Source organism: Colletotrichum karsti, assembly GCF_011947395.1.
Source record: "Colletotrichum karsti strain CkLH20 chromosome Unknown Scaffold1, whole genome shotgun sequence".
Taxonomy (NCBI): Eukaryota; Fungi; Ascomycota; class Sordariomycetes; order Glomerellales; family Glomerellaceae; genus Colletotrichum; species Colletotrichum karsti.
Genome location: NW_024065901.1, coordinates 907,464 through 923,499, shown reverse-complemented (window position 1 = coordinate 923,499; position 16,036 = coordinate 907,464). Strand labels below are relative to the sequence as shown.

General features: G+C 54.9%; 3 protein-coding genes across 3 annotated transcripts; 1 reads left to right on the top strand and 2 right to left on the bottom strand.

Annotated features, from left to right (window-relative positions):
• Positions 1–7,018: 7,018 nt before the first annotated feature.
• On the bottom strand, positions 7,019–8,830 carry CkaCkLH20_00207 (glycosyl hydrolase family 47; the record flags this gene model as incomplete). Its single annotated transcript, XM_038882927.1, has 1 exon — positions 7,019–8,830. One exon carries the CDS (start codon positions 8,828–8,830, stop codon positions 7,019–7,021), a length of 1,812 nt encoding a protein of 603 aa, XP_038751632.1.
• A 1,417-nt stretch (positions 8,831–10,247) lies between these two features.
• CkaCkLH20_00206 (ATP-dependent helicase nam7) lies at positions 10,248–13,554 on the bottom strand (the record flags this gene model as incomplete). Its single annotated transcript, XM_038882926.1, has 2 exons — positions 10,248–13,212; positions 13,265–13,554. The coding sequence occupies 2 exons, from the start codon at positions 13,552–13,554 to the stop codon at positions 10,248–10,250; spliced, it is 3,255 nt and encodes a 1,084-aa protein (XP_038751631.1).
• An 861-nt stretch (positions 13,555–14,415) lies between these two features.
• On the top strand, positions 14,416–15,560 carry CkaCkLH20_00205 (brix domain-containing protein; the record flags this gene model as incomplete). Its single annotated transcript, XM_038882925.1, has 6 exons — positions 14,416–14,525; positions 14,580–14,681; positions 14,731–14,981; positions 15,028–15,103; positions 15,206–15,337; positions 15,389–15,560. The coding sequence occupies 6 exons, from the start codon at positions 14,416–14,418 to the stop codon at positions 15,558–15,560; spliced, it is 843 nt and encodes a 280-aa protein (XP_038751630.1).
• Positions 15,561–16,036: the final 476 nt, after the last annotated feature.

Here is a 16,036-nt window from a genome sequence, read left to right as displayed (position 1 = left end):
GGCGGAGGCGGCGAACGGGCATCGTCAAAGAGCGGCTGTGACCCGGAGGAAGAGAAGGATCCTAAGCGCGGACGACCCTCTCTTGCGGTCGCATTGAGGAATTGCTGTCTCAGTGCGCCGTCCATGGTGTGTGTTCTCGGGCGAAAATTGCTGGACTGTCTCAACGGTGGGCTTGTTGAGTTGTTATTCTCGTATGAGCTGCCACCGTATGTATCGTTGAACACCATTCCCTGTCGTCTCTGAAAGTCCCCAGGTATAGATCTCGGAGAAGTTTGGGGAGAGGTCGCATCAAAGCCGCGGGCCGTATGCGCGCTGGCAGCCGGATCGAAGACGGAGCTGGCGGACACTGCCGGCGACACTTCGGGGTGGTGGTACTCCGGTGTTACGGCGCGGATCGTGGGGTTCGACGGGGCGTTGGGACGGAAGGATGTGCGCAGGTTGGTAATCGAAGCGCGTTCCATGCCGCGGGAGGACGAGTCGGCGGACAAGGTCTGACTTTGGCTCTGAGGCCACTCGAGGCGCGGCGTAACGTTGTGACCACCGTTGTGGTAGGTTCGTCCATCCATGCCTGGTGGTGCCATGCTCATTCCATGATTTGTCCTCATTGGGGAACTGCCCGCATCTGAGGTTCTGTGATCGTGTGTGCGTCCCGGTGTTTTCTTGTCTCTCTCGAGGCTGCACCTTGACGTCCCACCACGTCTGGTTTCCCCAAATCCTATCTTGTACGCTTCTTGGGCCCTCTGGCGACTAGTTGCTGGCCGATTCGATTTTGCTTTCGAGACTGATGCGTATGGCGCCACACGGCAGTAAGCATGCTAGTCACAGGCTGTTCGCCCTGGAGCTCGTGAATGAATCTCACAGCGAGGCGAGTCGTCGCAAAGCCAGCGGATCGGAGGTGGCGCTGGTTGTCGTTGGGGGACAGAGACGCTCAACTCGTGCAGTCCAATAATTTCGGGGAGTCCTCTAAATGTGACGCGGTGTGGTGGCCAACAATCATGCCCAGCCCAGGGCAAGGCAGACGAGGGAACAAGCGGGAGAAGAATGGATTGGCAGCGGGATGGGAGGTCGAGAGCGGGGAATTTTGATAGCTGATCCACAGGTCCAAGGTGGGATGATGCAGGGTTGCAGCGACGAGCGGCTGTCCAAGTTTTGAGGAGACAGGACAGTTTGGTTTCGTACGGTGTTCGGCGGTGCTGCCAAAGTCAAAGTCGCACAGGCGGTGGAAGATCGGGGGTCGCGTCGAAAAAGAGTTCTCTGCGGGATGGTGGCGGCGGTGAAAATGACCGAGGACGCGGAGGAGGGGAAGATGGCCTCAGGAAGTCGAGGCGACGACGAGAACGGCGCAGAGGGTGCGGAGACGGAGACAACTCGGCCCTGGTTGAGCGGTAGAACCTCAGCGTATCCGTAGAAGCGAAGGGAAAGCGTGTAAGTAAATCAATCAAGCGACGACTTGAGTGGGTTTGAAGTGGTATTAATTGCTTTTTCTGATTTCCCACTTCTTTTTTCTTCGTCGCAAATTCTGAGGACCCAGAACGGAGATGGACCCGGGGACCTAGGTATTATTGCTGATTAGATGTTCGGCGCGGTGGAATCGATCACCAAGGATGTCGCTGGTTGTGTTGCTAGCTGCTGGGTAAGATATTCGGCCAGTGTGCTGCCGCGACATGCATATTAAGGCTGTCTCAAGCTCCAGGGTCGGACAGGCAATCGGGCAAGGCCTGTGGAACCACGGAGGATCAGGGCAGGGAAGATGGCGAAGACTGGGGACCGGGCTGGTTGGCAAGCGAGATATCCAATGTCAGTGGAGGGAGGCCTTGGAAGATGGATGGGAAAAGCAAGCGACATGCATGGGGGCGATAGATGTTGGGTGTATGGGCAAGGGGATGGGACAGAAACATGCCAGGTCGGGGGCGTCGTCGACGACGAGGAGACCGGCAATATGCCTGCCGCAGTTGCAGTACGGGGTGTTTTTGGGGGCTGCGAACTGAGAAAGGGAGCCCGGAGAGCGAGGGCGAGGGCGACGTGGTAGTATTCGGTACGTCGGGCAGATGGAGACTCGATGTTGGTGCAAGAGGGAGGGAAAATGAGAAAAGCAAGAGTCTCGAGTATTGAGTCTCGAAGGAGGAGGAGGGGGAGGGGGAGAATAAACTTACAGTAGCTATCCATCAAATCCCGAAAGGACTGGACGACGCCCTGTGATGAATTATGACGGAGCAATATCGATACCGCTGCCAATAGGAGGGAGGTCAACGGCGCAGCTGCGGTGCCTGCAGATGGAACGAAGCTATTCGAACCAGCGGAGCGGAAGCTGGTGAGACACTTCCCCGGGCCATAAACGACAGCTGAGGGAAAGATCAGTCGTGCAGCCCAGCGAGGGGCAAGATAAGCTCGCGTATTTTTGCGCCCCTGGCGCTGAAGGGATACAGAAATGCTGGGAAAGACAGAGGAAACGAGAGGAAGGCGACCAGAATATCGTCGGCAGGTCTAGAAGCAGACGGAGGAACGGAAAGGAAACTGGAAAGGAAGGAGACAGAAGCAGGAACACGAGGGGGAGAAGATGAGAAAGGAATCCTCCAACTAAGGTGCTAAGATCGGTAAGGCACCTTACCTTAGTGACGGGTACGGGTACGGGTACGGTACGAACGGTGAGGTAAGGTAGGAAAGGTAATGGAAGCAAAGCAATAGAGGCGGTAGGCACGGCAGAAGAAGCGTCCCGTCCAGTTTCCCGCATTCAAATGGCCTTGGGGGTGTTTTGGTCGATGTCTTAATTAGCACACACCGCACCTGGCTCTAAAGAGTAAGGCTTCAGGTCCCGAGAGGGTACGGAGTACTTGATACATGCATACCTTCCTTACCTTAGGTGTTTGCCTTGGAAACGAAGCCATTGGATATCCATGGATCTCATGAGGCAGGAGAGCAACTTCATGCATGAGGTAAGCAGACCCAGCAGTATAGGAGGTAACACTGTGACATCCCGATCCATCTCTCTCTCCCTTCGATTTCACGTCGAGGAAAAGAAAAAGCCATTTACACTCTCTTTGTGAATATCACGCCTAGCGGACTTCATCTTCTGCCACACCCGATATATTAAGAAATAGGGCACATGACCAACCCACGTTGAATGGCCGCTTGCCTTACTGCAAGCCTAAGCAACCTAAGTTCAGGTAGAGAAGGCGCAAGTGGCCGTTGCCGTTGCTCATCCTCCCAGTAAAGCCTCAAAAGGCACGGACAGTGACGGTGAGCACCTCAGCGTCAGTTGCCTTCAGAACGTGACTTGAAGGAGAGGAGATGGGCCGGTCCGGACTCGCCGTCAGATGAAAGCCGTGGCTGGTAATTACTGCTTGCTTTTTTGTATCTTCTTGCACGCCTTACCTCATCTCACCGGTCAATATGCGGTTTGGTCGGAGTCTGCAGTCTTAGTACCTAGTAAAGGCAAGGGGAGGCCAGTGACTCGGGAAGTTGCAGCTATCTTATGTACGTACCTTGTCTGCTACCTACTTTCCTCCATGTGAAAACCAAAGTACCTCAGACGATATGGCTTGAAAGCCAGTATCAAAACTCAAGATGGCCATGTGTTGTTGGCAACTGAGGCGGGTGGATTCAAACCTTAGTCCCTACAGCGTCAATGGGACGAACTAACCCCGGATTCTACAGTGTCTCGTGTCTTGTCTGGTCTCGCCGACACCTTCATCCCATTGTCAACCGGATGATGGACAGGAGCTTGATCGATCCCTTTGTTCCAGCCGTCTGTCTCAATCAAGTGGCATGCCATCCCATCCACCACCCGTCCACTCACCACTCGAGAATGCGAATCCGCCCTCCCGGTTCATCCCACCCCACAACACGTCGGCATCCAGAGTCGCTGACCTCGTCCATCCATTCAAGACCACACCACCACCAACGGCACTCGCCCATCCATTCCTCTTTTATCTCTCCGAACTGCCCCTCGCCCCTTCCACATCAGCTCTCAGGTGTCACTATCGACCTCTGTCACCCACCATTCCATTCCGCCCTTGCTGCTTTTCCCCCTGATATCAAACAAGACGGTACGGATACCGCAGATAGAACGTTGAACGGTTTCCAACCCAACGCCTCTCCTCTTCATCGACCACGTCCCCGGCCACCAGCGACACTATCCCGGCTCGCCATGTACTGTTCCCTTTCGGCTCGCGGCCAAACAACTCGACGATCCGTCTTCGCGCCATCGAGAGCCCCCAAAGCGCAGACCAGAGGGGCGTGGATTCGACACTAGCACGAATCAACCCAGCATGCTGGCCTGCGCCATGCAGCGCACGGTACGGCGACCTCGTGCATTGATCCCTTTGCTCCGCGGCAATCCCTCAACGCCCGCCCCTCTCTGTCGGCTCTCTCGAGTCATCGAAACCAAACTTGCAGACATGTTCGGATGAAGAGGGGCTGGCTGACGACCACCTGGCACCTGCGCTCAACTTCGTTTCAATCGTCCTAACGTCTTAGTCCACCGATAGCGCCAGGCACCTCGAATCCAGAACAAAGCCCCGTGGCGGCGCCCTGCGTATCGTCTGTCTGCCTCAAGCGCCCTCGCTTTACCGGTCCTGACTTCTATTAATGGTCGATATCCTCCGCGACCCGTCGCCTTTGCCCTCGTCAATGGAAGGCTCGTCTCCCGTCAGCGAGCCACCCCAGCAACCATGTCTGACAGAGAGAGCCACACTTCTTCAGCCCGGGCTAGCCAGCAACAAGACAAGCGCAACGATGTGAAGGATCTCTTTCTGCTAGTCAAACACAAGCGAACGACCACCCCCACAGGCGCCCTCAAATGAATGCCTGTTGTTGCTGGGTTTCGCCATGCTTGGCCGGATCATTCATCAAGAAGACGGTGGCAGCGCGAGTGGGTTGTGCGGCGCAATCGCAATCAATGGCAACACCCCGGATCATGATGAAGCGGGACCTACCCAACTCACTATCGGACGGCATATTTCCAGACGAGAAAACCTCCGATGGATAAATTGTATTGCAACGCAACACAAAAGGCTACACAACGCAATAGCTGGACGACCCAAAGGGCCATGATCAACAGCACCAAATTCTCACCTCACCAGTTCATCCTCCTGAGCCAATCTCCCGCGTGCCGTATCCCAGCCAGTCGGGACGTCTTCCAGCTTATCTCATCTTTCCCAGGCTTTCCTTCATCTACTGCCGCGTGCCTGGAGATCATTCTCGAAAAAACCTGCTTGTCTCGCTTCTGTGCGGCCGTTTGGTATCTGGATATAAGTCGCTGTGTGTACGGAGTACACATCCACGATCTACGGTCTTTGCTGCAAATCGAACACACAACCCTCGGACCTCGACTCCACCCCGCGATGTGGTGGATCGTTATATCGGTCTACGGATATCCCTCCCCTCGAGACTCAAAAAGACGGGGTTGTCTGTTTCCTTCTTCGCAACAAGAGAAGAGAAAAGAAATACATCCGGCCGGTCCCTGGCGGTTGCACAGACGGTCGATCCACTGTCCCACGTTCTTGGGTATCCATATGTTGACGACTGTTTTCCTTTTTCTGCCTTGTCTTGCGAAAAGCATACGGGGGCGACAAACGACGAAGACAGTCGTGAAAAGACGAAGTGCTTCAGAAGCGTCATCATCGTTTCGTCGTACATCGCCGGTGAGCCCAGAAGAAAGCACCAACGCCGCGGCGACGGTGACAAGGGCCCTAGGCTGGTAGTGGAGCCGTTGCTATTATTTTTGGTAGGTGCAGACAGATGACAGGATGAGATCGAACGGGATCCTTGCTGTCAACACTTGCTTTTTCCCAACTTCTGAAGACACCTTCACCGATACGGCCATTGGGTCTCTCTCTTTCCAGATCGATCTATTGTTGGCTCGAATGATCCTACGCAGGCGGTTGCTGGTGCCAACCATAACCGGGGAGCTTCTCCCCGGGTTACACCCGCGACTGGATGTCGGTGGCTTAACTTGCAGCTGCGTAATCAGATCCTGTCGAAGGGACGGGACGGATGTCTCACAGCATTCCTTGGAACCGCAAGTCCATGACACATGGTGACGAGCCCGCCAACACTTCTGCGAGCCGACGCAGCCGCGATATATCGCGCTTGGTGCGCATTGCTTCTTTGGCCGGGCTGGAGAACACCCAAGACTACGCCGCAGCGCTGCTGCTGCGACTGCTGCAAGGGGGACGAATCTAACTTCTTCGTGGATGGAAGGAAAAAAAACAAAGCCTGCAGATCCTGCATGGGCAAATCGATGCAGATCCCCGCGCAGCAGATCTCACCAGCGAATCCGGCGCTCGTTGCGAGCCGCTCTGCTTCATGCAGACTGCAGCTGCATGCCTCAAGATTCAGCGCACTTTGCGATGATGCGGTTTCGAATTGCAATCTAGCACGGCGGAGATGAAGTCCGGAGTCATTTGCACATACACTATCGACATACGGAGCTATGTCGGCTTCCATAGCGGCCCCCCCTCCAGCCGGAGCGGCGACGGACATGGCGGCCCCCATCCGACATGGGGAGCTTCACCAACAAGTCTTGGCCGGGGCTAGGAAAGTGAAGAACCATCGTGATTGCAGATCAGCAGGAATAGCACGAACGGATCGCAGAGTCAAGTTGCCGTGCAAGTTGCTACACGTGAAGCATCAATTTTGAAATTGGCCCAAGATGCTAAATTACCTGATGAGATTGTCTCAACTGAGAGACCCGTTCATCTCCGGCTGCACGGTTGGGGCATCGGAGTTGTCTCCGGCACACGACTCGCGGTTGCTCAAAGGCGGAGCCCCCAAAATAGCACGTCAACGCATTCATAAACGTAGAAACGAATCTTGGAACTCTTGTCGATAGGTACAAGCGGCGTATGCAATGAACTCTCAACTGGGACCAGGCCACCGAGTATGCACCATCCAAACCCAAGTCTATGGTAGGTATCCTATGCAGTTCCTCTCCCATGCACCTATTCCCAACACTCGCCAGGCACATCCAATGCCGATGCAGGTTGTTCTTAAAACATAATCAAAAACGGGTGGTCTCCTACGACTGCCCGCGAATCTCAGCCTCCGTCTCGACACTGTGTGTCCTCTTGGGCCGTTTAAAGGGGTGCGCCTCGGTGTTCAGCACCCAATCGTCAAGACTAATGACGTCAGGCGGCGAGAAGATAAGGTAAAAGTACTTCAACGTCTCCGAGAACCAGAAGCTCTCCATGGAGTCCGTCTTGGTCGTCAATTGGGAAGACGCTACGTTGACGTTGGAGATGGCCGAGTAGGCCAAGGGCGTCTCGGTGGCGCGCTGGATGGCCTGGAACATGTCCCACGCGATGTCGCGCCACTCGTCGTCGCCCGTGATGCGGTACATGTAGAATATGCTCTCGATGGCCTCCGGACGGAGGATGTACCTCGCGTCACGAACCTGCTTGACGCCTGATGGGACGTCCATACGGCTAAGTGACTTCTCGTCCCACTCGCAGGCGCCGTGGTCCGGCTCGTTGCACGGCCAGAGGGTCATGATCTCGGGCATGATGCCGAGGGGGAAGGCTTTGTAGGCCCAGGCACAACCGCGGGAGATCCGCTCGCCGATGTTGACGTACGAGTCGGATTCGAGGAGTCGACCAGCCAGACCGTACATGGCTCCGGCGAAGCAACCGAGGTGTTGGGCCTCGGGGGTCAGGTCGACCGAGCTGGTGCCGTGTGCGAAGACGTTACCGGGGATGAGGATATCGGTCTTGTTGGGGAGGATGGGCCGGAACAGGATGTATTTGTTGATGACGTCGAAGGAGCTTGTCGTTAGCTTCTCGTACTCGCTGTCGAGACCACCCAGCAGCGCATGCATTTTCGGTAGGTACTCGTAGAGGGAATCGGCCTGGGCGCCGATGGTGAAGGAACTGTCGTCCGCCTTCTCCTCGCGGTAGTTCATGAATGTGGGCCACATTCCCGGCAGTTTCGTGTCGTGCTGGGTCTTGACGAGGAACTCCTTTACGCGCTCTGTGGCATCGTAGTATTTCAGATCCCCGGTGATTTGTGACAGGCGAGTGAACTCCATGGACAACGAGCATCCCGCCGCAGAGGATTCGCGCTGGCCAACCTGCTGGGTGCCGTACTTGGCATCGGAGAACTTGAACCAGAACGGCGGCATGCGGTTAGGCGTGTCGAATCCCATGTACAGCATGTCGCCGAGCTCAACGGCCTTGGCCAGCAGGGCGGGCTCGCCGCTGAGGTCGTAGGCGCTGATGAGACCTCCGAGATGGCGGATGGTCGTCTCGAACATGTTCGCGGCCGATTCGGTGGTGTTGGACCAGTCCATCAGGGCGACGGTGCGGACGGCTTGACGGAACTCGTCGTGCATCCCCATGATCCACAACGTGTCGAGGCCGTCGACCATGCTAGCCGCCCAGCCGCCAAAGGTATTCTTCCCGCCTCCGGAGACGGGCTTCAACTCGTCCCACGTCCACGCGTGCTCCTTGTAGCTCTCCCAGCTACGTCTGAAGGCGTGAACGACGGCGGCGCGGCGAGATTCGACCTGCTGCCCACGCTCGCGTTCCCGGTCGTCATCATGTGAGAGTTTCTTGTTCTTCTTGCCGCCTTTCTTCCCACTTCCATCAAAGTCGTATTGGACGCGCGGGAGATCGAGGGGCATGCCTCTCGGCGGCGTGCGGAGAGGCTTCGTCAGAGGATATTCGAGGTTCAAGCTGCCCCAGTCGTAGCTCGACTTGCGATAGCGAATGCCATTGTAGGAGAGCTCGCGGGCGCCCCAGCCGGCGGGGAGGCCGGTGTGCCAGAGGAAGATGAGAGTGAGGGCGATGCCCAGGTAGATTGGTAGCCTCGCGGGGCGGCGGCGTATTGTGATCATGTCGGCGGCTCGGAGGACGAAGAGAGCGGCGGCAGCGGCAGCATGTCTCGGCGCAGGTAGTCGTCAATCATGTCGGTTCCCCCGTTAGAATGGGGGTGTTGTGGTTTGGAGGGTTCCTTCTCTCGAACAGCGAAGGAAGAACCAACGAACGACGTTGGATGTCTGGGAAGGGAAGGAGTTCCCAAACTTGGCAGAAAAGAGGAACCCGAGGTGGCAGAGCTCCAAGGTTTGAGACCAAACAACCCGGAGGAGGTCAGGGGGACCGTTGCTTTTCGTTTCCGAGCCAAGACGGCCCATCTTACCGTTTGTCGATGCTCGACACTCAACACGTGTACGTAAGGAATTGCCAAGAGAATTCTTCCCCTTTTCCTGCAGGTAGCGGCAGTCGTAGTCAGCGTGCCGTTCAGCTGCAGCAGCGGCACCCGAGCGGCGCTGGAAAAACGAGCCTCGAGTTGTGACATTGCCCGCCCGTTGCAACTTCAACTCCGCTGACCAGACGCTTTGCGAGACCAGGAATCGGACGGAATCGTCATAGTGGACCTTCTATTGGATGCGCCCGGTCTCGCGACGAGGATCATGACCTTTGGGGGAAAAGACTTGCGTTTCCCCCGTCAGATTGAGTGCCAGTTCCCGCGCTTGAACGGGGGTGTTCCTGGACGCTAGTCGTTCCACGTAATTAATTTAGAATTCTGTGGGGGTTGCCGGCTGCCGGCCCCTGTTTGTCACCAGGCACAAGCACGATGCCTTGGTTGTCTGAAGCTTGAGATATCACGACTGCTGTATCAATTTCCCGATAATCAGTAATTCGGTAATTTAAAAGCGGTGCAAAGTTTGGGGCATCAAAGACACAAGTAACGAGCGTAACTGGTATGTAGACGACTAACTCTAAGCTAGGTTATGCATTTTCGCATTCGTTGCGAAGTTGCGTGAAGATCCGTTCCAATTCTCTGTTGGCAAGCTTTGGACTTTCAAGACCAGACCAGATTGTCTAGAATCGTGCTTTCCCAGTGCAAGTTGCCCTTTGAGATGCAAATCTCTGTCCCCAAGTCGAGTTCCACGCCCACCGCCTCATTCTCCTCCCCCATTGCTAACACTGATAGCACACTGATAACGATCTGCCAATTGCGGGCCGTTGAGGGCGCTCGCGAGCGGTCGCTCCGTCGGTTGCAGCTCTCGCTGATCGGTCCATAACCCGCCTACGGCACGTCGTGGTCGGAAGCCGAATCTGCGGCCAGATAGAACGTCTACGGCTGATCGGGGTTGACTCCCGCAGACGCGTCTGGGCTAAGGCGAACTGCCTGCTCCGTCGTACAGCACCGAGCATGGTGCGGCGAGGGCTGAAAGCCGTCGGAGGATTTGGTGAGAAACCACTTGGGTGGTTGATATAGCATATCCATATCCTTTTCCGTCACGATTCTCAGTCGAAGCCGCCTCCGATTTGGCTGTGGAAGGCGGTGCTAACGCTCTTCTCGTCGTCGTCATATCGACGGCCGTAGCCATTGCCGGTCCCCATTCGTCCGCCACTCTCGACGTATTGTTTGAGACGATCGCTATGGCTGTAGGAAGCCGGCCGCATACCGTGAATGGCATCCTGAAGACCGGCGCCCAAGCTGACACCGCCCTGTCCAACACCCTTGGCGCCGATAACGCTGGCGCTGGCGTCGGTGTACTCGGAGTTGGCGACACTCTCGCCGGCAATGCTTTCGGTAGCACGTCCGCCTCTCTTGTTGCTAGAACGGCCAGCTTGAGGCACTCCGGGCAGGCCGGGCCATTGCTCAGGGGTAAAGCTTGAGAAGATGGGAGGGTACGTGGTAAGGCCAGCGCCACCCAAGGAACTGTGAATAGACGAAACATCATCAGGGATGTAAGACATCATCGACCCAGAGTCGAAATCGCGGGTTGAGCCACCGCCGTTGAAGCGGTTGCCGTTGGGAACTGCACCGGCGTTGAATTGAGGAGGCTGGCTCATCTTCTGGCGATAGGCGGTTCTAGGCTTGCCAAACTGCAAAAGGGAGGTCTGCAGGTTGGTCAGAGGTCCCTCGACCAAGCACTTCCGGTCCTTGAAGTGGACCAGAAGGTGATGCCAGAGCTCGTGCTTGGAAAGGACCTTGGGGTTGCCGATAATGACGAGACCATACTTGGCACGAGTCAAGGCGACGTTGAGACGACGCGGGTCTGAAAGGAAACCGATGCCCTGATTGTCATTGGATCGCACACAAGACAAGACGATGAAATCCTTCTCACGACCCTGGAAAGCGTCGACGGATGCGACTTCGACCTCCTTGTAGCTCTCCTTCTTGAAAGTGCCAGTGTTCTGCATGGTGCTAACAATGTAGCTTCGCTGACCCTCGTACGGGGTGATGACACCAATGTCCAATGGTTTGACGCCAGCCTTGAAAAAGCGCGTGACAACTTTCTCAACGTTGGAAGCCTCTGTGCGGTTGAGATAAGACGTTCCAGATGCTGAAATTTCCTCGTTGCCAAGGTTGGACCAGAACATCATCGGCATGTCAGCAACAGGCCAAGGGAAATCAACGTCACGGCGGAGGCGCTCCTTGACCGTAACACCGTTTTGAAGCGATCCGTCGTAGAACATGTTGGAGGGGAACTCGGACAAGCAAGGATGCATGCGGTACTGGATGTTGAGGCGAATGGGAACCAAGCGCAGGTTGACGAGACGCTCGAAGAGGGACTGGTTCAGACCAGCCTTCGCAGCCTTCTTGTTCATGATGACAGGGCCCAGTTGCTTGTGATCGCCGACCAGGACAACCTGTTTGCAGCCCAGAACAAGAGGAATCATGCACTCCGGCTCGGCCGACTGGGTAGACTCGTCGATCAGAACGTTGCGGAACTTCATCTTCGAGAGACGAGGATCACCAGCACCAACACAAGTGCAGCAGACGACATCCGCGTTGTGCAAGATGTCTCTCTCGGCCGCCTTTGTGAGCTGCTTGAACTTCTTCTCATCCTGGCTGGACAACTCGCCCAATTCGCTCTTGAGCTGCGCAAGCTTCACCAGCTCTCCGTTGCTGTCGTTCATACGGACCTGCTCGTGGAGGGCCAGGAAGCTTACAGATGATTCGACATCCTCACGAGACTTGGCCGTGAGGCGCACAACCTTCAGACCGGTGCGATGGATACGCTCGCAGAGCTGGTCAACGGCGACGTTCGATGGCGCGCAAACAAGAACCTGCCCATTGTTCATCTTGCACAAGTGGTAGATGATGGTGGCCGAGGTGACGGTCTTGCCAGTTCCGGGAGGGCCTTGGATCAAGCTGAGAGGGGTTGACAGGACGGCTTTGATGGCGGCGATCTGGCTGGTGTTGAGGTCGGGAAGGCCGGGCACACTAAACTTCTTAGGCATGACTGCCTTTTGCGGCGCAACCGCGACATCATGACCAAGCAGCTTATGGAAGATGTATCCAGAAACACTCATGTCGTCGACAGCAAAGGTCTTCATCGCATACTGCATGCGGTCGTAAGAGGTAGCCTTCCAGACGTAATCCGCCGAGAAGTTGTGGGTGCAGTCGATCGGAACAGATTTCTCGTTACCGGCCTTTCGCAGCTCCAGAGTGACCTCATCGGATTGGTTGTTGGGAATCTTGATGACATATCCAACACCCTCCCAAGCGGGACGGAGCTCTCCCTTGTATCGCAGTCGCATTTCGTCGCCCACCGCAAGCTTGACATCACCGGACTCTATCTTGTGAAGCTCGAAGCTGACAAGGTGCTTGTTGTTAAGACCGTAATCCCAGCGAACGGTCAAGCCATCCTCAGACTGCGCCTCCTTGAGTTTCTTGTCGTAGTCAGACTCCATCTTGACCAAGGGGCCGAAGATGTTCTGGTAGTGGTAAGGGTCGTCATATTTGAGGAGAACCGGGTGCGGGTCATCATCGATGCTGTTCGCTTTTTCGAGATCGGCAACAGTCGCGGTTGAGTTGTCCTTCCACATTTCCTCCAGCCTGGCAATCATGGGGGGAGTCAGATGTCGTGCGCGCAGCTGCTCGGCATCGGAGGGGGTCGCGACTAGCCAAGTCAGGAAGGCTCGCTCCTCAATCAGAGGTTGCCATCTCGAGGTGTCCCAGCTCATGTCCTTGGAGGAGGTATTGGCGGCGCAAGGTTGACGGCAGAGAAGGACGACGACAGTATCCGATTTGGCAGGGATGAAACCCAGAAGGAAGACGTTCTTGGTTCCGCAGTTGTAGCATTCGAGCACAGTATCACCCAGGGTCGACTCCGGGTGAAGTTGAACCTCCTTATGTCTAGCTCTAACCAGATGGTTCACTATGTGGGAAGATGTCGCATTTCCTCGAGCGCTGCAGAACCACTTGTTGCAGCCAAGGCACTTGACGACGGAGCTCGGTGAGTGGATTCCGCAGTACCTAGAAAGCGTCAGTCAAGAACCTGGCGCAAGTATGCAGAAGGCCAACGTACGCGCAGGCGTGGGGAGGAAGCTCTCTATCTTCCTCCTGAGGTCTGCCGATGTTCAGATCCTTCATAGCCCCGACAGGCATGCTGGTCAGACTGTCATTATCGTCATCGTCGTAGAGCTCCGTTTGGTTGTCATCGTCATCGGCGCGGCGGCGACCACCGCGGCCGCCGAACTTCCCGTAGAGAAGGCTTTCGTCGGGGTCGATACCGGCAAAGTCGTCGGCGCCAGCCTTGATTGCGGCAGTTGAATCATTTACGAGATGGTTCCCAAGGTGGGTAAAGGCTCCCTCCATGGTCGCGATCGTTGCTCCGCTTGTCTCTCCGTTTGTGCTGATCTTCTACTCACTTTTGAGGGAAACAAGTTAGTGAGATGTTCTTGGCGGAATAAGTCGGACTGCAAGAAACGGGCAGAAAACGATGCAGTGCTTGTTCGAAAAGGTTGTGGCGAAAGATTTGGAATCGTTTTGGTAGGAACAGGCGCAAGCGCAACTTACCTCAGCCTCTTTTGTTGATCTCGAATATTTCGGCGTCGCAGAGCTTCGGACGGCTCAGGTCGTACGGAAAGGAATTCGAGGTGTAGAAGGACGGGGAACGTCACATCATATCGGTGCGGCAAGTCCAGGGTTCGGTGTCGAGACCTCAAAAGGTACACCAACTGAGCGAAAAGTTGACCTGAACGTATGTGTGCTGCCGCAACTTGGTCATTCGGGTTTGGCCCGCCCAAAGAAAGCGGCGAAAGGTGCAGCCATTTCTGGTGGCATGTATCACGTGATATGTACGATAAGATAAGGCACGAACCGTAGGAATGGATGGCCAATGCGGGCGCGATTGCCGTCGCTGCCAGTCTGTATGGCTCCACTAAAAAATTGTGTCGCCAATTGTCCAACGACCGCTCATGTTTACAGGATCTCTCATCGACATCATCACAACGAGAAACCGCCAAAATGATTGTAAGTTGCTGATGAACTCCCAACGCTAGGCTTGTGTTTTTTCAAAGCATGGGTCTTTTGTAATCTCATTCATTTGTGTTCATACCCCATACTGAGACTCGAAAACCTGCCTACCTTACACGCCATACTTAGAGATATATCTAACATGTTCTCTAGCGGAAACAAGCGCGCCAGAGGCGCGACTACCTTTATAGGAGAGCGGTGATGCTCAAAGATGCGGAGACAAACGAAAAGCGCGCGGCCCTCAAGAGCGCGCTGGCCTCCGGCAAGCCTCTTGACCCATCTATCGCGAAGGACAAGGCTTTGCGAAAGGAGTAATTACATTATTTTTACCATTATTAAATGGCAATATTGCTAAACTTCAACAGTTACCAATATGACGAGGCCAATGCTGATATTAGCATGAACGAGGCGATGGATCTGGACGACGAATACTCGCAGCTGAGTGGTATCTCAGATCCCAGAATCCTGTGAGTGGCATTCAGGAGTACGCATGAATATATATTGACTTCTTCTCAGTGTCACAACTAGCAGAGACCCCTCGAGCCGTCTAGCTGCGTTTAGCAAAGAAATCAGGCTTCTTCTCCCCACATCAGTGCGCCTGAACCGTGGAAACCTGATTCTGCCCGATCTTGTTCAATCCTGCAAATCGAATGCGTTGACAGACATCGTTGTGTGCCACGAGCATCGAGGACGAGCAAGCGCTCTCACCGTTTCTCATCTTCCACACGGCCCGACGGTGTCATTTTCTTTGCACAACGTTGTGCTGCGTGAGTTGTCCCAGCTATGCGGTTTTCATCCACTGACAGGATGTAGGCCATGATATACCTGGTTCCATCAGAGGCAGCGTATCAGAAGCATATCCGCATCTTATTTTCGAGGGATTCAAAAGGTATGAATACCTCACATGGTTGCAGACGCCTTTTGTTGTTGTTGCGAAAACGAAGGGCGCAAAGCAACAACAAAAACAAACGAAGGCTAACGTTTGGCGTAGTCGTCTTGGACAGCGCATCGTCAAGGTGCTGAAGCATCTCTTCCCACCGCGCGACCCTATTACCGCCAAAAACAAGATTGGCAACAGGGTAGTGACCTTTGTCAACAATGAGGACAGCATAGAGGTCCGACAGTAAGTCATCAATTTTGCCCATGTGCTTGCATTTGCTCACCAACGTGAAAGTCATGTCTTCGTTCGTACATCATACGACTCCGTCGAGCTTGCTGAGGTTGGGCCACGCATGACTCTTCGTCCCTTCGAGATACGCGCGGGCACTCTTGAGAACAAGGATGGCGACGTAGAATGGCATATGACGCAATACACTCGCACGGGTAGAAAGAAGGAGTACCTGTGAGGGATGTCCAAAAACGACGGACAGAAGCGTCGTTGAAGCCCCTGTCGTGGTCGTGTCCATGGTGGAAGACGCCGTACCGCCATATGGCATGTCAGTTGGCGGAAAAGCAAGGAAGGTCAAAAGCAAACACTAACATGAGAGTTGCTGCGACTTGGGTCAGCAGCATGCGGTGGAATGGCTCGGGTTGATGAAATACGCCATGTTGCGTCTCACCCCAATGTAGGACATTGATGCTTGAGTCCATGGGCAGAAGCGGGAGAGTGTGTTATTCAGGAGTTTAGGCATAAAAAATTGCGCGGGACAGACATCAAAATCAAGGCGCAGGCCAGAGGCAACGGTAGATACAAGAACCTGGTCAGGGACGCCTGTGAGGCTACCGATCTGAATGTACCAACATAATATTTCAGAATGAATTTCCAGATGTAGCAACCAACTCGGCGAATGATAAAAGTAGATCATTTTCTTCTAATTATGGC